Source organism: Hoplias malabaricus, chromosome 6 (genome assembly GCF_029633855.1).
Source record: "Hoplias malabaricus isolate fHopMal1 chromosome 6, fHopMal1.hap1, whole genome shotgun sequence".
Classification (NCBI taxonomy): Eukaryota; Metazoa; Chordata; class Actinopteri; order Characiformes; family Erythrinidae; genus Hoplias; species Hoplias malabaricus.
In genome coordinates this window covers 7,750,537-7,778,364 of record NC_089805.1, presented here as the reverse complement: position 1 = coordinate 7,778,364, position 27,828 = coordinate 7,750,537, and the positions used below count along the sequence as shown (strand labels likewise).

Genomic DNA, 27,828 nt, shown 5'->3' with positions numbered 1-27,828 from the left:
TATTCAAATTTGACATATTCAAATTTAATTACTGATTTGTTTTGTGTTACTTCATTCTGACTGTGGTTTGCTGCTTCATGACTGCTGCTTCATCTGACATTCATTCATTCATTCATTGTCTGCAACCGGTTATCCAGTTCTGGGTCGTGGTGGTTCCGGAGCCTACCCGGAATCACTAGACAAAACTTATCCAAAGATAGAACAAGCCTTATTACAGTTGGCCCAGTTCTAGCCACCTAGAAAAATAAATGGCTGCATTTCAAAATGCATAAATAAAGAAGTTACAAATTACTTAAGTACTTATAGAGTAATTTATAAACATTTTGAACTACTTGACATCTGAAAGTCATTTTTCTCTGGTGTGACCAGTCACAAAATTGCACACCACAATACAAGATAAAATTAAATAGGAAAAAATAATTAGTGACTAAATAAGAATAACTAAAGTGTAAATTTAAGTTCTTTATACACTTATCAATAGTTTACTTAAGTATTTGTACTGAAGCAATAAGTATCAGAAGTTCAAATTTCAACTGCCTAAAAATTTAAGATTTAGAGTACTTTTAAACTTATGTCTGAGGATTTGCTTTGCTGTGCTATTTAGCAGAGCATCCATTACTCCATTATATTGTAGCACATATTAGCTTAGTACTAAAATGCAGCATACTCCAGCAAACATGGCTGACAGACCATGATCGGTGTAAATGTAGTCATTTTCCTGTCCTTAAAGCACCCATTTATATTTTAGCTGTGTAATTTTTGTTATAACTCATGCTAGGTCAACTAGCTCTTGAGAAATATGCCATTCATCAGACACATTAGTCCTCTCAGGTCCATTTTCTTAGCATTTTAAGTAGGGACCTGGAGCTGTGACATCTCAATTAGCTCTGCTGGAGGTGACCGTCTTAATTCCAAAATTGTTTGAACTGGGAAAGTGTGCTGTACTGGAATAATAAACAGGATGTGTCTCAAAACCTAGGCAGCAGACTTTTTCCCTTTAAGGACGCTGTAGGCTACACGGCATTTAAAACACATTCAAAGTTTATGTTGGCATAAAACAGTGAATAGATCAGCAGTAATGAATGTCTAACAAAAGAATATTTACAGTTGAGCAGAAGCTAATGAGTAATTTGCTAATTTGCTAGTTGAAATAACTTGACCTAGCAAAAGTAGTTAGCATGCTAATTGAAAAAAACCCTACACCCACTCTCTCTCTTTCTATCTATCTAACTCTAATATATATACCACAAACACCCACACAGTAAATAAATAAACATATATTTATGAATCCTGGATTAGCCCTGCTGGAAGTGACTGTCTCAATTCCAAAATAGTTTGAACTGGGAAAGTGTGCTGTACTGGAATAATAAACAGGATGTGTCTTGAAACCTAGGCGGCAGATTTTTCCCTTTAAGGACGCTGTAGGCCACACTGCATTTAAAACACATTCAAAGTTTATATTGGCATATTAAAACAGTGATTAGATCAGCAGTAATGAATGTCTAACAAAAGAACATTTACAGCTGAGCAGAAGCTAATGAGTAATTTGCTAATTGAAATAACTTGACCTAGCAAAAGTAGTTAGCATGCTAATTGGAAAAAACCCTACACCCATTCTCTCTCTTTCTATCTATCTATCTATCTATCTATCTATCTCTAATATATATATATATATCACAAACATCCACACAGTAAATAAATAAACATATATTTATGAATCCTGGATTAGCCCTGCTGGAGGAATGCTAATTGAAAAAAAAACCCTACACCCACTCTTTCTTTTTATCTATCTATCTATCTATCTATCTATCTATCTATCTATCTAAAACACCCACACAGTACATAATTTATATATATATATCAGATGTCTATGTAAGCATCTCACTGTGTTTGGGACACATCGACCTGATTCATGTCCAATGGCTTTCCATTAGGTGGCGATATAAGACCAATAGGGAAACTTTAGTGAGAATGTGCTGTAAACCACGACATCTTTATTATCCTGTCAAACCATTTGTCGCCTGGATTCATCCCCCACATTCATGCACACGAACGCAGCAATGTCATTACCTTCTGAGGAAAGCTTTTTAAATCTACAGCTTACAGGGTGCGCACAGTGATCCACATCCATAAGACTGAGACATTAGGGAATACTGCATTAGTCAAAAGAGTGGGTACCTGCTATATGGCCAACATTTTCTATATGTCTGCTCATTCAAAAATCAAGGATATTTAGATTTTGCCCTCCTTTTCCAGTAGTCACAGCTTCTACTTCCCTATAAAGAATTTAAACTAGACATCGGGAAACTGCTGTTAGTATTTCATGGCATTCAGACATAAGGGCATTTGAGAGGTCTTGTACAGATGATGGGTGATTCGTTCTGAAGCCAAGATTTTAAAGATATTAGTCTGGACTTCTATAACTCTGGGGAGTGCAGTTTCATTGTTCCATAACAATGGTAAGGGGCATAAAATCTAGTTGATGCAATAGGCTAATGTGCAGCTGCTCCAATGTATTCTGTTTGTACTGTGCAGATTATACAATATGTGACTTTCTTTAATATCAAACAATTAAAAAGTCTCTCAGTAGGTGTGACTGCAAGTCTGTTTGTGTGTGATTAAAGTCATACTGATGAGAGTGTATGGCTTTGGGACTGACCCATGCTGGCGATGATGCTGTGTACAGGCAGGCGTGTAAGTCCATGGTAAATGGTTTGTGGGACCCCCCGAGAGTCTCCACCTGGGCCCAGGGATGGCTCTCTGTGGCCCCTGACGAAGGCGGAGTTTTCCTCTTTGGAGATGTTGATGTAGAAGCAGGTGTCTGAGGCGCTCATGATGTGGCAGGGGCCAGGATTCAACAGAATGTTTGCTGTGTCCTGTCTCCGAACACCAATAAGACACACACCGTACCTGTCACAGAAACAGCTGGGTGGTAACACACAATCTACTTTTCTATCTCTCTCTCTCTCTCTATCAATTTTTGTCGATTTTTAGTTTACTACATCATTTGAACACAGCAGCTGTCCTGCATACTTTGTACATTTTTTAGAATGAATGGACCAATAAAAATGCTCAAAATTACTTGGAATAAAAGCTTTTTACCCTGACTTCCACTGAAATGTAAGGTTTTTCTCCTGTATAATTACTACTTTGGAATGTACATGTTTTAATTGGACAGGGACAATATATACATATATAATATTAACATTAATAGATAAGGAATAATGTTAGACATGGAGAGTTCTCATTACATTATTTGTTACATAATATATTTAGAATATATTTCTATTACAAATAAATACACATAAATCTTCTCTGTCCAACATTTGAACACAGAAGCTGTCCTTCATATTGTGTGAAAATGTCTTAATGAATGGATCATGACAAATCCATAAAAATTACTTTGAATAAAAATTTTTTATATAGAGTTCCATTGAAAAGTAAGAAGGATTTGCCTTCTCCTGTAAAGTAAAATTTTGGAGATACGTGTTTTTCATTGGAGAGCAAGGATACATGACACGTAAGCATTTATATACATTCATTATCTGTAACCCTTAGCCAGTTCAGGGTCGCGGAGGGTCCAGAGCCTACCTGGAATCATTTGGCGCAAGGCAGGAATACACCCTGGAGGGGGCGCCAGTCCTTCACAGGGCAACACACACACACACACACACCTACGGAGACTTTGGAGTCGCCAGTCCACCTACCAACGTTTTTGGACTGTGGGAGGAAATCGGAGCACTCAGAGGAAACCCACGCAGACACAGGGAGAACACACCAACTCCTCACAGACAGTCACCCGGAGCGGGAATCGAACCCACAACCTCCAGGTCCCTGGAGCTGTGTGACTGCGACACTAACCTGCTGCGCCACAATTACAATTACACACAGACGCTTAATTGCCAATAAACAATACATATGGGACATGATATTACTGCATATAAATGTTTACATAACCTATATGAGACAAGTATGTATGTACTCACTTCTTGTGTGCATGGAATGAAGCGAAGGTGAAACTCTTGCCCTGGTACTCCCCGAAAAACTTGCTCTCCTCCAACCGAATGTGGTGCACTTCATTGGCTGAGCAGCGGCGGTAGGTGCGCTGCCATTGATCCGCCGAGTTGGCCCCTCCCTCCCTGAGCGATCGAAGACAAACAGGCAGATGACCTTTCTAAAGATTTACACTTTGATTTCCCAGCATTAGCATCAACACCCTTTCACTGTTAATGGGCGCCAGCACGGCCGAAGGAATCATGAGGAAACGGATATGTAATCTTACCAGTGTGTGTGTGTGTGTGTGTTTTCTTGAGTGTGTGAGATGTGGCCTATGAAATGATGGGTGGATAGGAGGAAAATAAAAGACGGAGAGACTGTAGCAGTGGAAACCAGCAGCGGTGAAGAAAAGGGCATAGCATAAACGACTGCAGAGATAAATTCACCATTTATGAGCCTCTGCACCACAGGGCAAGGTGTGTGTGTAATAGGGAGGTTACTGACCTGTTGAGAGGCTGGAAGGCGCCCCCTCGCTGTCTGAAGGATTCTGAGGGTGCTGTTCTGAAAATGAATAACAGATATATATTTAGTGATGTCTGGTTGTAGCTCCAATTTTCATATTTGTGTGTACATGTTCTTATATTGTATTTATGGATGAAATTATTGAATAATGAGTATCAATATTTTTTTTAAAGTGGAAATATGAGGCTAACGTAGCTATCAAATAACGGAAGCTGAAATACAGAGCTGTTATAATTGAGGAATGGGAATGGGAAAGGTCATCAGATCACCTCAATTAGTTTGTGGAGATATCTCTTTGCGCATGTGTGTGTGTGTGTGTGTGTTTTACTCACTGTCCTCTGGAAGAATGGATCAGTAAGGTTATCAGTGTGGAGGTGCCTGGACATACACAGTTGAGGGCTAACATGGCGTACTTAAACTCCTCTTCACACACTACGTGATCTAAAACAAACAAGCACAGGAGCAAGTTTACAAGCAAATCTTGAATAGAGAAATAAAAAGATTTAAACTAAAACTCCACAGGGAGCACTCAACAACAGAAATCTTTGACAATAACTCAGCCGTCATGTTTGGATGTGGAAATATGGAGGTGGAAGTTTCATGATATAGAGCTGCTTCTCTGCAAATAGAACTGCAGCAATACACATCATCAAGGGAAACATGAAACAGAGCCAGGAAGTAGAGGAGAGTATAATCTCCTCTGCCAAGAATGGGAAGAAGATGCAAGATCAACAAAATAATGACCCCAAACTTTATTGTAGTTGCATAATATTTATGCAACTTACTGAACAATGTATTTCATTTTTAAGCTAAAATTTATTTTAGTTATTATTAATGTATTATTGTTGTAGTTATTGCAGTTAGTTATATCGTAGCTACTGTATAATCGAACACACAGCAAACATAACAAGAGATAGGTGTTTGTTTTTCTACCAAACTTGTTTCTTCTGAAATGATGGTTTAAGAAATAAGAAGCTAAAAGAGGTTAAAAGACTTCTGGCAAGGTGAAATATATCAATGGCTGCAGTGATAACCCACTTTTTAGACTTAAACTTAAAAAAATGTCCGGGATTTTGTTTTTCTAGAGCTTACATATAACTTCGAGAAGCATTTTGTTCACAAACTAGTCCCGCCCTCCCCTACTCCGATTGGTTCGCTCGAGTGAGAAGGGGGCGTGGTGAATCTTCTGATTGGACGGTCTGACTGTAGAGCTACCGTTATTGGTCGATAACCTTCTCTGTAAACATTTAATTGGTCAGTCTTCCAAGCACGTCAGTAGTCCTTGTTTAACCCCCCACTCCCGAGAGGTGTACTCTTTTTTACCATCTCAGATTTGGTCACTCTAGCTTATTTAAATCCAAAGTTACGTCCCAGTTGTGTGCCACACAGAAATATTATACAGTATTTACTATGTACTAACCTTTAAAGTGTAAGTTCGGCAGGCTAGTACACAAAACATTAACATACTACACCGTTTCTTAACAGGACTTGAGTTGTGGCTATGACAGCGCTTGTTTTTCAAAGGCAGAAAACTAAATATCTCCCTCCACACCGCGTAGTGCACAGTGTATGTCATAACTCAAATAAAGGTGTGAGATAATAAACAATTTATATTCAGCTGTAAGTTTCACGTCCTTCTGCCTAAAATTTAGCGCACAGTTTATAATAAGTGAAGTGCACTATGTAGGCAGTAGGGCACTATTTGGGACAGAGACTTCAATTTCCACATATGACAAGCTCCTCCCCTCCACTTCCTGTAGGATTGTGGGACTGTACTCAAACACCAACTGATTCTAAGTATTCACTGTGGATTTCTTAGCATACTCAACATTGACACTTGTAACAATAATAAATATTAATATTCATTCTAATTAGTGTTTTAAGTGCACAATAGGGACACAATGTTTTACAAGGCCATATATATTTAAAAATGCATTTATACAGTCTTATTAATACAGGGCTCTGAGGAAATGCTGCTGAATCTTTAAGTGTGTTCAATGAAAGCCTTTCTCTTGCTGACTGGCACTAAGCTCCTTCCCACATTTAGACCTTGCATTTGATCTGGAATGAGTGTTTAAGAGGGGTCATAGCTTTGTTCTTCCATTAAGGACGGCTGAGATAAAGAGAGGTCAAAAATGACCTGCCCTGTGTCCATTCTCCTTTCTGTCCACTGCCTGGTGATGGTCCTCTACAGTGGCTCCTCGACACACACACACACACACACACACACACAAACACAAAACAGATCACTGCCCCCATCTTTTTTAAATGCCACAAAGAGAGGAAGGATGCTATACAGCTACAGACCATAAAGACTGTAGGAAAACAAGACATTCTAGTGCATACTTAAGCACTGATAAACTATGTTAGATAATTATAGAAAAGGGCATTTTACGAACACTTACAGTACTTAAGGGTACACGCTGTTGCTGTTTAATTAAAACAAAATCTAGAGACCTGAATATTAGCCCCCAGCACAGGTACAGTGTTAATGATCCTCTTATTAATAAAGCAGCATCTCAGTAGAGCTTCAGTTGTATTGCTAATTAGGAAAGAATAAATAAAACAAGGCCCTCGGAGAGCTGCTAGTTTCTGGACATTATTCCCTTTCCCCTCACTTTATTTAATACAGTCGTCCTCATCTTTAAATCTCCAACCTTGAGCAGCACCTGTATAACATTCTTCACAAAAAGCAAAATATTCCCTATTCTCTGTAAATTGGTCAAATCTATGACGCTGTTATTGCTTTGAGCACCTACCACTTTGCCAGCTTTCACAGTCAAGACGATTGTATTTTCAAAAACACATTTCGCCTCGGCTTCGAGACACATTACATAATAAGAGAGAGCGTGAGAGAGAGAGAGAGAGAGAAGAAGCAATAAAAGTCACAGCGAAGGACTGATGAAAAGCCAGAGAAAAACAAGCATAATTAAATAGAAATAGGCCTGGCAAAAATTGGAATACTTACAAAATCAAGCGGACTAGTTTGAAAGAGCGGCAGGCAATTCCGCAAAACAGGACTTAAACAATGAATTGTGAGATCGGTTTTAAATATTGAAAATGTCAGACTTCTTCACAGAACACTTCTTCTGCCTCTCTCTCCTTTCAGGGCTGGGCATGGCATTTTGTGTGAGAGCTGAGATTTACAGAAGATAGAAACAAATACTCAGAACCTTCTTTCTTTTTTGCTATTTAATAACATCCATATAAACCTCAAATTTACACATAATGGCTGTTGACTTCTTCGTGAAAAACTCAGATAACTTTGTTGCAAAGTAATTTCTGGCAACGACACCTTTGATACGTCTACTGCAGTCTTTTTTGCCAAATAACAGTTCAGTTCTGAAGTATTCTTCTTTGAAAATCTGTCTTCCATGCCCCATGTTATGAGATGAAGGTCCCTCTAATGGACTTACAATTCTAAAATCAGCCAACGTTGTTTCATACTTCTGTCCGTCTGCTTCAGAGTGTCTCAATCTAATGATAATTTGATCTTGACACTGAACGATGACTGGATTATGTTGGATTATGAGATGACTGTGTTGCGCTGCTGCGAGTGGATCAGACACAGCAGTCCACACACTGTCCGCTTTGTTAGACACACCTACGTTGTCGGTCCACATTGTAGATGTTCAGTCAGAGGCAGCAGTTTATCTGTCACTGTTTGTGTTGGTCGTCCTCTAGTAGAGTATTCTCAGCTTTTTAAAGTTGAGCAGCACTGCTGTGTCTGATCCACCTGTACCAGCACAACACACACTAACACACCACCAGCACGTCAGTGTCACTGCAGCGCTGAGAACGATCCACTGGCCAAATCATATCTGCTCTGTGAGGGGGTCCTGATCATGGAAGAGCAGGGAGAAATGGGAATAAGGAAGTATTCAGAGAAACAGATGGACTACAGTCTGTGATTGTAGAACTACAAAGTAAACTTATATAACGGACAGTGAGTGTAGATACAAGGTAGGTGTTCCTAATCCAGTGATGGTTTGGTGCATACGGCTATTTGATGGAGACCTGCACAACTGCATTGCCTGTGTCAGGTGGGGGTACACCTTAAATGATCTGAATTCACTTTCTTAAGCATGTCTGGACAGTTATGGACAGAAGAACCAATTAAGAACTTCCTGAAGTGACACTGCAATGTTGTACAGAATCAAATTTAATAACCACCCTCACAGACACCCTCCTATATAGCAGCGCTGGCGGCTCCCAAGTTTGTGCGCTTCAAATTCAAAGTTCCTCTCTAGCTGTCACGCCTTTGCCACTTTAACATTTATTCCGACATTCAGTTCTACTCACTGCTGAGTGAGATGTCGAAGTCTGTTCTTAGCTGTCTAAACCTGTTCCATCTGCAAACGCATTCCCACGTATCTCTGACCTCCACAACTACAAATCCTACCTAATTGCTCCCTGTTCTACTTACAGCGGCTCCAAAGCTGTACATTTCTCTTGAATGTCAGCCGTGTACCCGAAGCACTTAGACAAGTTGTTTACTTAAAACCCCATTCTGAAAAAGTCAAATCTTGACCCGAAGCAATAGCAAAATTACAGAACCATGTCCAATCTGTTTTTCCTGTCTGAAATACCGAGGTGCCAAATTTCTATATCTTTAAATACTCCCCCAACACCCCAACTCCCCCCCCCCCCCCCATTGGGCGCAAGGCGGGAATACACCCTGGAGGGGGCGCCAGTCCTTCACAGGGCAACACAGACACACACACACACACACACACACACACATTCACTCACACATTCACACCTACGGACACTTTTGAGTCGCCAATCCACCTACCAACGTGTGTTTTTGGACCGTGGGAGGAAACCGGAGCACCCGGAGGAAACCCACGCAGACACGGGGAGAACACACCAACTCCTCACAGACAGTCACCCGGAGGAAACCCACGCGGACACAGGGAGAACACACCAACTCCTCACAGACAGTCACCCGGAGGAAACCCACGCTGACACAGAGAGAACACACCAACTCCTCACAGACAGTCACCCACAGAAACATTGTTTGTAAATGAGACCTGAGTGAGACTAAACCCAGGCTCACAAACACTCACGTTCAAATACGGAAATGGATATTTCATATATGTTCAAAATTTGGAGGAAAAAATGAAGAAAGCTCTGTACCTGAATAAAAACATTTTCTGTCCATTATTCCACAAAGTAAAGTGTAAAGTTTGGAACCATATCAGTAGCAAAATCATCAATTTTGCCTCGTTTGACTGAGGTGGAAGGGGGTCTGCTTTGCATATTCACAATCATTCTGCCACAGGCCCTGGTTCTGCTTTAACATTTGAGTATTGCCATTTTTCTACCACAGCGGTCAGTTTGAAAAATACATTTAAACACACCGTCCTAATGCCATTACATATTATTAGGCGAATAAGTTGGAAATCTTAATGGGAAATACATGTTCATTTAAATAAAGATACTCATAAAGCATTCAAATCTCTGTGTGAATACAAATGAAATACAAAAGCATTTGGAACCAGCATCCCAGAGCCCAGACCTCACTGAAAGTGCTGGGGTTTACCTGATAAAGCAACCACCATCTAAGACTGAACTCCAAAGGTGAGGAAAAGTAGCCCTGAAGATTTCTGAGAAACTGAAAGCATGTCTCTGGAAAATAATGGAAGCTGAACAGTCAACAGGATCATGTTTCAAACGTGGCAGTCGCTTGCACATGAATAAAATATGTTCTTACACAATTGCTGTCTTTCAGTCCACTTCTTTTGGCAAGAATCCTATTGAAGTAATATATTTTATTTAAGAGCAACTGACTGACACATTGGAGTCATGTGAGTTTAAAGCACTGTTATTTTTCAATGCAGTAGAATTCGTCAAACACATTCAGTGAAGAGGTTCACGGGCTGTGGCAAGACTTGGAACGTTTGTCTTTTCAAGCTGCATTTCTCAGTAGTTCATTTAGAATTCTGGATTTAAAACTATAAATAAACTCAAAAGTAACAGTCAGACCATTACCTGGCAGATGGGGGCCTATTTTTCTCAAGAAGCCAAAGGGGTCGTGACTCATCAGATCTCTATATCAGCCTATTTTTGGTGGGTTTGGTCCAATTTTGTTTGTTGTCTTTTGATTTCTTATTTTCCTTGTGCACCTCAGGGCTGCTATCACAGGGGTTCACTGGCTTATTAACTGCCAGCCCACCAAAATCCCACAGTGAGCCTCAGAGTGAAATGATAACAGGACATCCCTCCACCACCGTTTGTTTTTAACCTTTCTTCGCTGTCTAATTGAAAGAAGCCGGACTAAAGCATTGGTGTTGTATTAAGAGTGAATCCAGGCCAAGCTCAGTGAATCAATAGCTCTGCTGTAATGCTAATGCTTGGCTACATTTTTAGTGTGAAAAAACAAAGGCAATGAGCTGTTATTTTTTTATTTTCATTGAAAAACAACTGATGTATTTGAATGTTATTTGCATGATTTTCACTTAAGGAGATAATCACTTAACCATTAGTAGTTTCAACATTGCATTTCCATGTTTTTCTAAAAAGATACGTGATTTTCCCAAGTCACTTCATACTTCATGTTTCAGTCAGGGTCAAGGCTCAAATCTGTGGGGTGTGAGTTCTAGATGAAACACTGAGATGAGAGTCTCAAGTAAATAGTCTCAAGTGCAATAGTCCTGAGATTTTGCAGTTCCACTGTGATTCAAGTCCAGGATGAGCCTTGAGTCTCAGGAATTCAAGTCTTGGGGAGTGAGTCCTGCCTCTAAATATAAGCAAGAGTTTCACAAGTGCAATTCTGGATCTCAGTTCTCCAGGGTTAAAGTACTGCAAGTCTCTTTGGCTCAAGACCAGAACCCAGGATCCATCTGGAGTCTCTGAGTTGTGAGTCCAAGGATTCTGGGATGTGAGTTTTAGTCCAATCCTGAGCCTCTGTGATTTGGGTTCAAGTCCAAGTCGAGTACATACGTATGATCCAAATCTCAAGTCTCTAAAGTGTCCAGAGTTCAATGCTGGGTTTTTGCAGTTCATTGAGGTTCAAGTGCAGATGCCCCTGGGTGTACGGGTCTGAATCTCTGGGGGGGGGCAAGTGCGAGTCTGAAATCTTTAGTTTAGATTTTTAGGTTGGGTTTTAATTAGCTGCAGGAACTGTACGTTTCAAACATTAACTTTGCAAGAAATGTCATACATTTTTTACATTCAAAACCTATTTTATCAATCATTTTCATGTCTCTCAGGCTGAAATCGCTTGGGAAGTCTCCAGGACAAATTTGAGTTGAATCATAAGACAGTAAACATGAGACAAGAGTGCGCCAAGTCCCAATCCCTGACACAGATTGCCCAGGCATTGCAAAATACACCCAACAGTTGAAAAGATACTGCTTCAGCAGCAGAAAATAAGCAATTACTGAGTTGATCGATGTTTTCTCCAGTGGAGCAACAGTAGCTTTTGCCCAAGGCTAGTGACGTAATCTTGTGGTCAGCAGAATCTCCAAATAAAGTCCTGCATTATCTGTCCAATATATCTATCTAGTGCTTGAGGGCGATAGGAGTGTCAGTCAATGTGGATTAAAATAGCTCTGTGTTAGTGTGTGAATACAACAGTGCGTGATATTCTGATTATTGGTTTAAATAAATTGCATGTATATATTTTTGGTTATGTTCTGTTTAATACTTCTATTTTTAAGAATTTAATGTGGGTTAAGGAGGAAGACATTTTAGACTACTACAGTGTGTGTAATGGTGCAGCCGGAAAAAAAAATCCACCTGCCACTGCACTCATGCCTACTTTTCCCAGCCAAAACAGGACCTGTCAAAACAAGGACCATCATTATGCCAGGTGCAGTATTTTACCACTGAACAAATCACCACAAACTTTTGTACCAGAAAACTACAACTTTTTGTGTTTCCCAATTGCCCTCAGTCCATTTCTAGAAAGTTCCGTTTTCATGATTTTTGGTACTTGCTCAATGTTGGAACCAGGTAGACATAACTGTACTCAAATGACCTTCTCAGTCTTAGAGTCCATACTCAGCTAACACCAGCAAAGAAAGACTCAAAAAGAGTCAAGATTTAGTTGTTGAATTCCGTTCTAGGTTTTATCAAAGACAGAAAGGACATCCTCTAGTGTAACTAAGTCCTGGTAGCCATCTTGGGCAGGAACAGAAAAAAAAAAAAATTCTGACAGCCACAGAAAACAAGTTCTGGCGCCAAAAGTTCCAGAAAACTGCACAGTGGAAATGTGTTATTCAATCTCTGTAAAACACTGTAAACCCAATGGTTCAAATGGTCATAGGTTGTACATGAATAACGTTTTACATCAATAAAACTCTTGCTGAAGAAAGTAAACTGGAAAACAACTGTATTGATGCAACACATCTGAATAATTGAACCGTATTGGCAGTAAGTATGTTTACATGCAGACCGGAAATACAATTTTATCAGATTTTTTTTGCTGTTGGCTAATTACTCAAGTGCTCATGTAGACCGTTTATTACAAATTATTTAACCAGATTAAGAACATGGATTTTAGTTCACTGATAAAGATTTTCAGTGCATGGTCACATGCTAATTTTGCTTATTTATCTATATAAGCACACTGATGCAATGCATATTGCTTATTCATTTAAAAAGACCGTGTAACATAAGACAGTGTATCTTGTGTTTATATTATTTTACGTGTACATATATTCATTCATTCATTGAATGTAACCTACATCCTGTTTCCGTGTAATCTCAAGTCAAGGCAAGTAACTGTGGCTGAAAATAAAAAGCTAGAGATTGGAGTGTGATTTAGAGAAAGTAGGAATCAGACTGAGACACACCTGGGCTGATTACCTCCTGCAGTGGGACATTTTGTGAAAATGTAATATTTGGAGCTGAAATAAAGTCAACTCTGAGAGAATTAAACGTAATCTTTCAATGTGTCTTTTGCTCAGAAACACACACACAACCCAAGGTCAAATGATTACTTTCCAATTTCCTTTCAAGTTCACACCCCTGCACTTCCCCTCTGATCTTTTGATTCAGCTGTATCCTGCTCCCTCACACCCTGCTGCACCACCATATTAGTCTTTAAAATATCACAAAATCATCAAAACTGACTGCGAGAACACTGATAAATATTTATAAAACTGTGTGAAAGATGACATTACAGTTTTGTGCCATGGCTTTTATATTGTGTTGCCTAGAATGGACAAGAATGTTGACAAACCGCTACAAATGTCAGTTAGCTATTTTAGCCACATTCGCTACACATCTGCTCTCAGCCATTTTTCCATTTTTATTGTCCACCCTTAAAGAAATGTTGAAGAAAATGAGATTGGCCTCCCTGTGGACAGTAATTACAGCTGCCCTCCTCAACCAGCTTCTCTAATTAAATCTGAGCACCGTTCGCTCGCTTTGAACTGATCCGTCTATTGACGTGACCACACACCGAAACAAGGCAAATAGCAGGGAGTCAAATTTCTGTTCAGAAACATTTACACATAAAAAAAAAATCAATTAAAGCACAAAGATCCCCAGCAGAAGGAGAAAGGAGCCAACAAGCTGGAAATTCAACACAAAGCAAAACATACATGAGAGGCGCTAGCATGCTAACGCAAAGATGCGGGTATTAGGCAGAGATTAAGCTATTTGCAGAGCTCAAGTCGGGGCTTTGCTGGTAATCATTAATGCCACCCACTCAGCCACTTAGAGCACGTCTTTACAGCCATGTCACAACAAGAAGAGCACATACTGCCAAGCAGATCAAACGTACACTGATCTGCTCCTCAGCATCAACACAACTACACTGAAGCTTCAGCTCCAGAAAGAAAAAGTTTCCTAGCATTAGCCATGGGGCACTGGTAGGCACCGATGTTGGATACTTAGTTCTGGATTTCTTGTAGGACAACTATTACTCATCTAGGCAGTTAGCACATAGCACCAGTGACCTGGGGTCCTGAGCTCGATCTTTGCCTCTGGTCACTGTCTTTGAGGAGTTGGACGTGTTCTCTCAGTGTCTGTGTGGGTTTCCTTCACGTGCACCATTTTCCAGTTTAAGACATGTTGGATATAGGAATGGATTTAAATAAAGCATACTGTCACTGTCCATTTTTGTCGATTTTTTGTTTACTACACCATTTCAACACAGCAGCAGTTCTTCACTCATTTCATGGAATAAAGTCTTTTTACATTCACTTTTTGTAAAGTTACCATTTTGGGAGATACGTGTTTTTTTTAATTGTACAGTGAGGATATGGTCATATGATCATCTGCCCTAGATTCTGACAGCAATTAGGCAACAAAAAAAAAGAAAAATGTTAATAAAACGTTTCCATAAGTGCCTCTTTCATCCAGTATGATCTAGACATAAAACTATAACACATGAAGTAACTCAGCTGTCACCTAGCTCCACCATAATATCTTGATTTGGCTGAGTTTCAGTCTGAAACCGAGAGGAGTCTGATTGGCTGCGTGCCAACATGCCCGCCTCAGCACATCTCCACAGCCATTTGATTAGAAAATCCTCTGATCTGTATTTCAAACACATCCACCTTTTCCAACCGCTGTGTGGCTGCATAACCATCTTTGCAGGCTGCTGCATGGAGGGATTCCCCTCAAAAACATTAGAACCAAGACTAAGTCTTAGTCTAATTACAATTATCTTAACAAATATTCGCAGACATCCCTTACAACTTGTGACTCCAGCTTCTACAATTGTGTAGTCTCTATAGAAGAGCTAATGATGCCAGTGGCAAGCTCTAAAGCCGTTCATATAGTTCATGTTGGAGTGATACAGGGTGGAGGCTTGTTACTGCCGATCGTCTGTAGTAGTGGAAAACTGGATACATTGGAAATCAGGATGAATATGGATCACTGCAGTCTTCAAGCCAAAGAGGTCAGATCTGTGAAAGGAGCATCTGAAGGTTATTTTAGCTGATAAACCTTGCATGGCTCCAGGGGGCAGTTCGTTTTGTGACTCATCGTGTTTATTATAAAATTGTGTCACCTTCAACCTCCAGAACCAGAGAGGAGGAGGGGAAGGCCACTCTGAGGATGACTGCTGCGGGTGTTTTTTTCCTCATGTCCACACTCATCGTAGATTTAATTTACTTAATTAGATATGTTTAACATGACATCAGAAAATGAAATAAGTCATGTGATCTCTTATAATGCAATGTCACACAGAACCACAGAAAATGTCGGATCGTTTTTTCCGTCTCACATTAAGCAAAATGACAAAGACTAAACAGTGCTAAACACAATCAACAAAAAAGATACCCAGTGGTCTAAGTCTAATCACTGCCCCTATCATCATGACACTGCCACTGAAGACCAATGGAGTCCAACAGAATAGTGCTGTCCTCTCACTCTCTTTTTCCTCCCCTATTACTAAGCAGGACATTAGCCAATGTGGGCATCTGTTAGCTGACATAACCCAAATGGGCAATTAGTGTCCTCTATCAAGTGTGTTGCGCGCAAATGACACTGCATTGGCAGCAATCTGAAAAGAAGCTGTGGCTGGCTTCACATGGATACAGAGTAATCATGTGCTGGTTTTAACCCTCCAGCCTTGATAGCATTGTGTGACTGGAGGAATCCTAGGTAGGGGATAGAACTGGCAAATAAAAATGGGCAAAGAATATTTGGGAGAAAAAAAACCCAAATCATTCAATCAAACAAAGCTTTTAGCGATATTTTAAATGTCATTTGCTCATATTTCATTTGTTTAATATCGTTTATGTGCCTATATAATAGTAACTTTAAGGGAGAAGGAGAAACCTGGTTAACTTTCAATGGAATTCAATGCCAAAAAGATACTATTGCAAGTCATTTTGGAGCATTTCTATTGGTCCATTTCTCATGAAACTGACACACGATTTGAAGAACAGCGGCTGTGTTTTAACTGGAAGTTGACGATATGTTATTTGTCATGTTAATCACTATTCTGTAGCACATATCTGTTTTCATTCATCACATGTTTAAAATTTGCTTGATTTTAAAATGCATTTTGGATAAGTAGGTGAAGAACTAAAATTGCTATTTGAATTGCAGAAGTGGTTAAAATGCCTGAGTCTAGTACTAGTTCTGATGACTCAGTGTGGGATGGAGAACAGCTCCTACTTCTAAGCTAACCCTGTAAAAAACATCCAGTCTCCTGAGCTTTCCCTTTGTTTTCCTCCACTCCTTCAGTCTATCCAAGTGGGAGTAGCTTTATTTTTGGTCATGCCAGTCAGTGTTTTGTTATGTACCATGAGGACAGTCCAATCGATAATGACAAACTGAGCAAATACAGTGAGTTTAATATAATTACAGACCACATGAAAGGCAAGACGTATAAACAAGTTCCAAACATAGCAGTAACTTCACAGTTCCTGATGCTGCAAGATGCATGAAGACATTTACATATAATGGCTTATTCACCCTACAGCAGTTCAGTCCCACCCATTGAGTTTACAGTATTCACGTTGAAGAGATAATGGGTGTTGTTACTTCAGACAGTCTGTAGAGAGTATCTGGAATGGAAGGTGTAGTGGAAACCTATGAAATGTTGTGCTGTTCCTGCCTGTCAGAAAACAAATGGCTTACTGAGGACTTCTAAGGTTTTCTGGATCTATTCAAGTGGTGTCTGAAGGCTATTTTAACAGATAAACACTGCATGGCTCTAGGGTTCTGACTCATCGTGTTAATTGTAAAAGTCGGTCACCTTCAACCTCCCTATTCAGCGATGGGTATGGGGAGGCCACTCTGAGGAATTTTGCTGCAGGTGTTTATTTTCATGTCCAAACTTATCTATGTATTCATTTACCTAATTAGATATACTCAGCTTAGATTTAAAAAAAATATTATATAACATACTCTTAATATAAGCTTTGACTTTGACCTAATGAGCCCTTATAAAACTGTGCTGGGTGAGGTGAGCTTTGATGTGATCCGTACTGTGTGCCATATCATATAGTTTTTGATAATATCGCCATAATCTTTACATGAAGCATTTAAGCATAATAGTAAGTGGCTCTGAGGTGGAGGAATTTGCTCCAAAATAGGGGAGCGACTTCAGTCGTGTGGAGGTGGTTTGGTTACAGAATATTAGATGTACAATAAACCATGGTATTATGTAAGAAATGAAGGAAGCCTACAACAACAGAACAGGGAAACACAGCTAATCTGTTTTACCATCTCAAGCAGTAGCACTGGGCTGAGGACGAGGAAAATCAAAAATGCCGTTAGACAAGTTCAGCCAATGAGCTCTAACCCGAGCAGAAAAACTCCACAGACACAGCACAGCAACTATTCTGTATTTTTATTTACTGTGAAGCTTAGGGGTGTCACAGTACATAGTAATATTCATTATTTCGATATGTTGGTTTCAAAACGATACGTGAATAGAATACATAAAGGTTGTAATTTAAAAAACATTTTGAGCCGTTTCTCAACCCGCGTTAATGAGTAGCAGCCATTTGCAGAGCAGGATATAGTACTGAGGCGTGCTGTAGTTTCATGCGACATCTAGTGGCACGGTGTGTAATAGGAACCCAGTAAACAAGGAACGTCCCTGGACGTTTAAAATAGGTCTAAAAGTAGTCTGTCCGTCAACGGACGTCCAAAATCCATCTTAATAAGTTAGTTAAGTGGTGACCAATCGATAACGTCAGTGGACGTCCAAAATGCGTTTTATACAAGTAATTTATTTCGGGACCAATTAATAACGTCAATGGACGTCCAAAATACGTCTAATAGTCGTCTTTTCAATGTCTGTGTTTGGACGTCTTATTAACTTTCATTTTCAACCTTAAGAGAACGTTGATTAGACGGCAGTCATTACGTTATTTCAGCGTTGAATCAACGGCTAAATGTTTACTGGGAATGCTCTGTTACTATGACGACGCCGAAGCAGTGTTTAGAGGTACTGTGGAAACGACGCCATGTTATTGTTTTGATTAGCCGATTAGGACGATTAGCTGGATGTAAAATGGCTAGCGGAGAAAGACTAGGCTGGTACTAGTGTTGCTAACCGTCCCGTAAAATATGGAATCTCCCCTTATTTGGACAATAAAACATGCTCTTTCGGCCGGAGCGAGGGGCAGACTCTCCACGGCCCCTAAACAGTGTCCGTGCTTCTCATTGGTCGTCACTTTTATTTAGCCAATCAGCAGCCAATGGAGTCACAGTCCCTCCTACAGGGGGATGTTTTGCTGCGGCTCTGAGAGGAGCAGGTCAATGCTGAAAAACGGAATTTAATTCTGTTTAAAATTAAAGTATTTTGTCATATGGCCAAGAATACTGTTATCGTCAAAATACCCTGAAATATGATTTAATTTTAGGGTCATATCGCTTACCCCTAAAACACACACACACACACACACACTCACAATGAGGTCAATACTCATGCTTCTGTTTATATTGAAGGAGCATTACCATTACAATATCTGTAAATACTATTCACCTTACACTAAAACTAATCCTATCATTACCAGGTCTTCACCTTTAACTACTTATGTTGAAGGAAGAGAAGTCCCCACAGTGTGAGTTTTGGTCCACACACTGTGATATATATTCCTGGTACACAAACACACACACACACACACACATGCACGCACTTCTCATCAGCTGTTCATCACAGCCTCCTGTGTTTCTGTCTCTCACTAATAACAGTGTGAAATTCCCCTTCATGCCGCTTCCTGGTAATCACTTCAGTAATGCAGCCTCACATAAGCGTAAACACGCACCATCATACTCCCACAGAAGAGAACACACGCATACATATGCACAGACACACAACACCCTTGTTGCATGCTTGAGAATCCTTAGGACTCCAACCAAACATGACTGTAGCGTAGCCACTTATCTACAGGCACTAAATACAACAAAGCTAACATAGCTTTTTTTTTATCATTTGTCAAACAATAACCTGAAGGAACCATTGATGCTTTATTCATCACATAATGAACACCAGAGCTTTTTGCCCATTGAGAAATGCCAGGCATAGACATGAAGCAAGCTCGCTTACTTTAGCTTTTAGCTTGTTATACTTCTCATCTGATAATGTATTCCTGTAGAAATCTACTGCACCGTGATATAGAAGATCATCTGAAGACAGTTAGCACAGCTCTACACTTGCATGTAAAACCTGGAAGAACACAACACCCAAACTCTCTGCAACAGATAAACCGCAATCAAGTGTTTCATCTTTGTCAGACACAGGTGCGTCTGTCCATCCTTCCACTGTGAGAAGATAACACTGGGTCTGAAAGGATGTAGAGAAATGGAAATACACACAAAAAAAATTTGCTGTTGCTAGTGTTTTCAAAACAATGAGCCCCAGAGTTCCTCAACATCACTGAATGTGTTTGGGATTACTGGGATCGCGGGAAACAGAAAATGCGACCAGCTTCTGAGACTTAACTCTGGAGGAGTGGAAAAATAACCGAGCAGAGTTCTTAAAATAAGATTTACTCAGTGTCTATTTAATGAAATAAATGCAGTGTGTGCTGCAAAATGCACACGGAACCTGTCTAAGACCCATATCCCGATACCTCATTGAAAGGAATGTGTGTTTGTGCGTGTGTGTGTCTGTGTTTGTAAAACTGGAATTCCCTCTCACAATGTTTTCAAAAACATTGCTCACTGATTGAGACAGCTGGAGCGCAGGCGGCGGCAGATCAGGGAGAGAGAGAGACATAGACAAAGACAGAGAGATGAAACAGGGAAAGAAAAGAGAAATGGAGACAGGGAGGACAAAAGTGTAAAAGAGAGAGAGAGAGAGAGAGGGGTTCATGAAGGAACTGACAGAGAGAAAAGTATAGCTGGAGAGATGGATGGAAAAAAGAAGGAAGAAGTAGAGAAAAAAGAAAAAGGACAGCAATGGATGAGTGAATCAGAGAGAAAGAGAAAAGAGGGAGTGAGGGGTATGAAAGGACAGATGGTAGATGGAGGGAGATGTAGAGAGAGAGGGGGAGAGAAAAAGACAGGGAGAGAGAAAGATAGAAAGGGAGAGAGTGTACCCTCATCTCTAATTTTCAACCCAGCAAATGATAATTCATTGGCACGTTTTGGAATGAGGGACTTCCTGTGCCAACACACACACAAACAAATACACACACACACACACACTCACAAATATATCATCTGAGAGAGAGAGAGTGAAAGCGAGAGTGTGGAAGTAATCATTCTCTCCAGGAGACTTGCTTGCAGGTTTTCAAATAACTCTGCAGGGATAGTTTTCCACAGCTCCGAAGTTCAGTCTCAGAAATTGGTTTCATTTCTTTCATCTCACGATCCGAGTATTCCCAAACACATCCCGTGATCCTTTCCGACCCACAGTGCTTAGTCACAGTGACAGGATGGAAGTTGATTTGTTTAACTACAATGTAAACGAAGCTGGAAATTCACTTGTTTCTCAAAGATGAAAGCCTTAAAGGGACAGTCTACGATTGTAACAAAAACACTTTTTATAAAATTCAGAAGGTGTTTCCTCACTATTCACAGTTCTCCAGTCTCTCACACAAACATCTCCAGTCTGTTTCTGCTGGAAACCAGTATAATGTGTTTACAAAGCCCCAGTGTCAAAAAAAAAAAAAAACAAAGTTGCTCAGTCAAACTTGCTAGGACTCCTCTCTCTCAGTCCTCGGAATGTTGAAAATTCCTGCTCCATAGGTGGGTAATAGTGACTTATATTTGCTGTTTCACATTATATTAATAAGAACACACTCTAAATTCAGGAGTGCTAACTGCATCAAAGTAACAGAATGAAAGCTAAAGAACTAAATAACTCCATTTACAAAAGTTTCTGTGGTAATTCAAAATGTGAATAAAAACTTACAGAAAATGAATAACGTACTTAAGTACGGGAATGAACAAATGAAAGGTGGTCTCTGAATTTTGCACAGTAGAGGACATGAAAGAGAGAATGTACATCTACTCTCCGCAGTCAGAAAAATGGAATGACAGCGTGTTAACAGACTCTGAAAGGATGTGTGAAAATTCAAGGACACACACACACACACACACACACAATAACAGCCCTTTTTCTCTTCTTACACCTCGTGGAGAACATGAAGGGGAACAGGACATTACTCTGACCTGCAAACTTGACGTGAAACTTATTCTCAGGTTTGAGAATCTGGACGTAGAGGGGGCAGTTTGGGGCAAAGTCCTTCACTGCCCAGGCCCGGAGGATAGTCTGATGATCCTGAGAGGGAGCGGGGTGGTGTAAGAGATGGAGAAAGAAAAAGAGAGTGAGAGAGAGCATGAGGGAGATGGTGAGGAAAAGAAAGAAACAGAAACACTGTCATTTTTCTTGTTCTTTTGATTGTCTCTTAGCTTATGACGGTAATAAGGTGGTCCCTCTGTTTCTCTTCATTACTTTGGTAAAATACGATTGACGTGACTACACAAGAGTGCACTGAAATGAATACAGCTCTCCTCCACACTCACAAATACACACAGAAAAACAGGGAAAGGAGAGAATGAAAGGGCAAAGTGCCCCTACAACTCCACGTAAGCATCTTTCTGTCAAACTATACACAATTGTCATTCAGACTGTGTCCTAAATACAGTATACCTCCCACCTACTCATCAAAGTTTTCCTCTAAAATCAAGGGTAATAACAGGTAGTTTGTCTATCTTCCAATTTTCTGGGAAGGCTTTAGATGATGGAATATTTCTGTGAAGCCATAGGAGCATTAATATTGTCAAAAATGTGACTCCAACTCCAATACTTGGAGCTTGATCACAACAGAGAACTGTTACCTTGCTCCACAGCCCAATGTTGGGGGGCACTGTAGCGCCCTCTAGCACACACTTGTCATTGAGCATGGTGACCTTACGTTCATGTGCAGTTGCTCCAGGGTGTCCCAATTCATTTCACGCTTTCAAGTGCACATTATACAAGCTATTTTTGACTAAAGGGGCATCTTAAAATGGCCGAAGACACAAATTAGAAAAGGGTGTCTCCAAACCTTTGGACCTATAGTCAAAACACATCTTCTCTTCTGCCAATAGGAACCAATTTCTATTTATAAGACACACCTGAACGATCAATTCATGCCAAATAACATTGACAGCAATCTCAAATAACATCAGTTTGGTCCAAATTTGTACATTTAGAGAGTGTTATAAATTTTAAGTGTGTTATGGAGCTTGAGGATCTTTGAAAATGTTTCTGTGAAGGAATGCATTAGTGGGCAATGGATGTGCGTAGGTTAATTTTAAATGCCATACGTCTGTGAGAAAAGACTTGTGATCGTTCAGTTTCAGGGGTTCAATGACGACTCAAAAAATACACATAGTGAATTCATATTGGATTACAACCACTTCTCAATGATCCCTGTTAAATCTACACCAATCAGATTCATACTTGAATTAAAGCAACACACCGTTCATTTGTGAGACTGCAAAACCACAAACTGGATTCACATATTCATACTGGATCAAAATAACAGTGATAATGACTTAAATTACAGTGTTACTCCATGTAAAACTAATCCAGCTTCAATTGTGCTTAAGTTGTAAAGGTAACGATTAATAAATCATTGGATTAAGTGAATGAGTGAGAAGAGAGAGAAAGAAAAAAAGGGACCAGGAAGGAAAATATGACGAGAGAGAAGACTTAGAGAAGAATTTGGAGGGACTTACAGCAGCCAGTCGATCCACTTCAAATCTGTTACTGAGGATAAAACACGCTTCTGCGTCATCCATCCTGCAGCCAATCAGAACACAGGGATCAGGGAAATGCAGGAAGTACAGAGATTAGCTTCATAATGAATATTAGAAGATGAAACATTACATTTAAAGTGAGAGAGAGAGAGAGAGAGAGAGAGAGAGAGAGAGAAAGAAATCTCAGCGCTACACCAAGACTGTATTAAATAGCAGGATGCCCTGAGCTAAATGGAACAGACAGGCAGTATTACAGCAGACTATTAGCAAAGCCTCTCTACTAGCCACAAATAAAATGTAATTAAAACAACTCATATAAAAGCACAAACAAACAATATACCTCACAACACTCCTCGAGGGAAAAGCCCAACCACAACGTCAGCAGCAATAATGAGGAATAAAGCTAAAAGCTAGCAGTAGGATTAGCATTCTACCATCGCTAGCCTTTTCTAATTATTTCCTTAGGTTATTCCATGGGTCTACAGCTACCGAACAAATATCCACCCGGACATTTATTGGGCTGCCAAGACCACTTCTTCTAACCTCCAGACCATATGATAAGAACCCGTAACATCCTTGTACCACAAATCAAACACAGCATTATTATTTCAAGAGGTAATAATTTGAAATATCAATGTTAATGAAGTTTTAACACGGTATATTCATAAACAAGAATCAGGGTACATTCTGGCCAAAAACAAACACTTCCACCTTGAATGATGCAGTAGTTACATTCTGCTTAAGCTTCTTATTTGAAAAAGAGATTAGAAATCTGCCCTCTGTAATTTTCCTATTAGAAACAATGAAATATTTACACACAGCGTCATTAAGAGTAACTGTGGCAGTCTTACTTGGCCCTCATCAAGTCCTGGTCTTTAAGGGCAGACCCCTGCAGGTAGATGACCCTCTGAGCCCACAGTGGGATGTGCAGGACCCTCCGCACCTGGACGTCTATCTCCGCTGGACACAGGATTACCACGTAGTAGTCCTGCACATAATAAGTGTGGGTTAATTAAAACCCAGCGCAGCTCTTGAGGGGCAGACTTGATTGTCCTAATAACTGGAAGCTCTGTTGAGGCACAGTCATTTTCAGCTGAAATTAAAACTAGATTAATACGATACTGTAGAAGAACACCTACAGGACCAGTCAAATGTTTGGACACAACTGTATTTTACTTCATCTAAATATAAATACTGAATGGCATGTTTGTGCTGCAGGTAGTGTTGCTGCCACAAGCTCCAGCGTGTTGTGTTTGTTCTTCACCTCGGATCACAGTTTGCCGTGTTCCCCATGTGTGCGTGGGTTTTCACAATCCAAAACCATGTTGGTATGTGGATGGGCTGTGTGAAACTGCCACAGGTGTGAATGTGTGAGTGACTGGGTAAGTGTGTGAAACTGGCTACAGGTGTGAGTGACTGGGTGGGAATGTGATGCAGTTGATTGACTGGTGCCTTGTCAAGGGTGTGTTCCTGCAATGCACCCAGTGATTCTCTGTCCAGGATGACGTGGTTAATGAAGATGAACGAATGAACAAATGCGTATACCTAACCTTGTTTTAATACGCTATATTGTTAGTTCATGAAAAGTTTTTCTAAAGACACATTGGTCTATAATATAAGTACTTTTTTTTAGTCAACATGGTCTCAGCATATGTGCATCTGCTTAGACTCATCTTATACCGTGGCCCACGGACGCAAACCACAACCGCCTTGTTAGAAACTAACAGCACGGTGGCGCAGCAGGTAGTGTCGCAGTCACACAGCTCCAGGGATCTGGAGGTTCGATTCCTGGGTTCGATTCCTGCTCCGGGTGACTGTCTGTGAGGAGTTTGATGTGTTCTCCCTGTGTCTGCGTGGGTTTCCTCCGGGTGACTGTCTGTGAGGAGTTTGATGTGTTCTCCCTGTGTCTGCGTGGGTTTCCTCCGGGTGACTGTCTGTGAGAAGTGTGGTGTGTTCTACCTGTGTCTGCGTGGGTTTCCTCTGGGTGACTGTCTGTGAGGAGTTTGGTGTGTTCTCTCTGTGTCTGCGTGGGTTTCCTCTGGGTAACTGTTTGTGAGGAGTGTGGTGTGTTCTCTCTGTGTCTGCGTGGGTTTCCTCCGGGTGACTGTCTGTGAGAAGTGTGGTGTGTTCTCCCTGTGTCTGCGTGGGTTTCCTCCGGGTGACTGTCTGTGAGGAGTGTGGTGTGTTCTCCCTGTGTCTGTGTGGGTTTCCTCTGGGTGACTGTCTGTGAGGAGTGTGGTGTGTTCTCTCTGTGTCTGCGTGGGTTTCCTCCGGGTGCTCCGGTTTCCTCCCACAGTCCAAAAACACACGGTAGGTGGACTGGCGACTCAAAAAGTGTCAGTAGGTGTGAGTGAATGTGTGCGTGTCTGTGTTGCCCGACGGGCGCCCCCTCCAGGGTGTATTCCCGCCTTGCGCCCAGTGATTCCTGGTAGGCTCTGGACCCACCGCGACCCTGAACTGGATAAGGGTTACAGATAATGAATGAAAAGCAGAATTCTGGGCCACTGTACATTTTGATAGCCACTGCATATTTTTTTATGTACTGAGCTTCATAGGCGGCACGGTGGCGCAGCAGGTAGTGTCACAATCACACAGCTCCAGGGACATGGAGGTTGTGGGTTCAGGACAATGAATGAATATTTCTTTGAAATAATTTTGTAAAGCATCCTTATTCATGGAAAAATGCACTATATACATAAACATGATGATGAGGAAGAGGATGAGGATTATAAACTAAATAACTGATAGTGATCATGGTTTTGATTACTTTACCTTATCTATAAAATTTATAAAATAAAAACCTTAGGAAAGACCCAGTGAGGGCAGATGCATGCAAACCTTTGACCGCTACTGTAAAATATGCTGCATATATTCCCCACCAATGGGAATAATTCCCTGCTTGACATAATTTCTGATAAACTGTGCAGAAACATGCAAACGAGAAACGGAACATCCTCTACATCGCTATGACAACAATCTGTTCCGTCTCCTCCTGCAGGCTGCTCCCACACCATCCACGCAGTGAGCCTTTCCATTTACACTCTACTCTGTTGGAGTGTGTGTGTGTGTGTGTGTGTGTGTGTGTGTGTCTCGTAATACACCATAAGACATTCCCTAGAGCATTCATGTCAATCACAATAAGACACACACGTCATACAGCTTTACATGACTATGTTTACATCCATACAGATGAAGTATGTGTGTGTGTGTGTGTGTGTGTGTGTGTGTGTGTGCATGAACGAGAGAGAGAGAGAGAGAGAGAGAAAGAGAGAGACCAATGAAGTGTATGTTTTTTGGATGAAGATGTGTGTGTGGTGCATGTTTGCGTATTTTCGAGAGAGAGAGAGAGAGAGAGAGAGAGATTTTAAAATGTGAACTATTTGTGTGTGGGGTGGAGGAATATTTTGGATGAAGAGTGTGTGTGTGGTGCATGTTTGCGTATTTTCGAGAGAGAGAGAGAGAGAGAGAGAGAGAGAGACCAATGAAGAATATGTGTTTTGGATGAAGATGTGTGTAATAGTATATGTGTTAGTGTGGAGAATGTAAGTGTGTAGTGGATGAAGTGTGTGTGTGTGTGATGGTCTGGGACACGCTTCCTCAGAAATAGATCTGGAGATTTACAGTAAAACTGCTGTAATCTCTCGGTCTGAACTGCAGCTGCCTGAAACTCCTGCTGAGGATTATCCCTGATCCCTAATGAGTCAAAATCTTCACTTGGACCCCCCCCCCCCCCACACACACACACACACACGCACCCACCCCAATTTTACAACACACACACACAAACGCACACGCACACACACACACACACAGCCCTTTCAAAAGACTGGTACCAACATACAATATTAAAATGACTTATTAAATATTAAAATGTTTCTGCGCACATAGTACATTTGTTCAGCTCCACTGATCGTACAAGAGCACTGGGTAGTTCAGGAATTACATCCTCTTTTTAGTGGTCAGGACTTCTGGTGCGAGTGGATCAGACAAAGCAGTGCTTCTGGAGGTTCACACACATTAATGTCACTGCGAGACAACAGCCCATCAACCAAAAATATCCAGCCCGCAGCATCCTGTGCAGTGCAGCAACAGATGAGCTAGAGTCTCTGACTTACATTTACAATGTGGCAAGTGTGTGGCACAGTATTTAAAAACTCCAGGAGCACTGTTGTGCCTGATCCACTTGTACTAGTGAAATACACACTAACACACCATCACCCTAATCAGTTCATTCTTAGGAATAGAAATCATATTATAAAAACACATATACAAAATACATGTAATTTATATGTATACACACACACACACACACACACACACACTTATTTGGATGTCAAAGACACACCCACCCACCTGAAGTCTTGGATGGGCGAAGAACTCGTTTAGAAAGTCCATGAGGAGGTCTATCTTTAAGCAGCTCACACACAGCACCACGTGTTTCTCTGTCTGTGCTCTGTAGCGGCTGTAGTTTCCTCCAGACTTTTGTCTCTCCATCCACAGGAAGGCCAGCTGCTCAAACTGAGGAGTGAAGCACACAAATCGTCAAACCACTTGTAAGTCCATTAGAATAGAGACTCTCAGAGGAAGAGAAAGGACAGAAAATAACAGCGTCTGAGAAAATGACAGTAATAGTCAGTTCAGCACTTCTTGGTGTTTTTGGTGTGTGTGTGTGTGTGTGTGTGTGTGTGTTTC

General features: G+C 40.7%; 1 protein-coding gene across 1 annotated transcript in view; it reads right to left on the bottom strand.

The window, feature by feature from the left end:
- Positions 1-27,828, bottom strand: part of kcnt2b (potassium sodium-activated channel subfamily T member 2b) — a 93,220-nt gene that overhangs the window by 13,691 nt on the left and 51,701 nt on the right. The window contains exons 12-19 of the mRNA XM_066673794.1: positions 27,490-27,654; positions 23,988-24,124; positions 23,116-23,179; positions 21,562-21,670; positions 4,851-4,959; positions 4,501-4,557; positions 3,987-4,139; positions 2,660-2,910 (exon numbers count right to left, since the gene is read on the bottom strand). Of these exons, the coding sequence (XP_066529891.1) occupies positions 2,660-2,910; positions 3,987-4,139; positions 4,501-4,557; positions 4,851-4,959; positions 21,562-21,670; positions 23,116-23,179; positions 23,988-24,124; positions 27,490-27,654 (1,045 nt within the window). The remainder of the gene's footprint in view (positions 1-2,659; positions 2,911-3,986; positions 4,140-4,500; positions 4,558-4,850; positions 4,960-21,561; positions 21,671-23,115; positions 23,180-23,987; positions 24,125-27,489; positions 27,655-27,828) is intronic.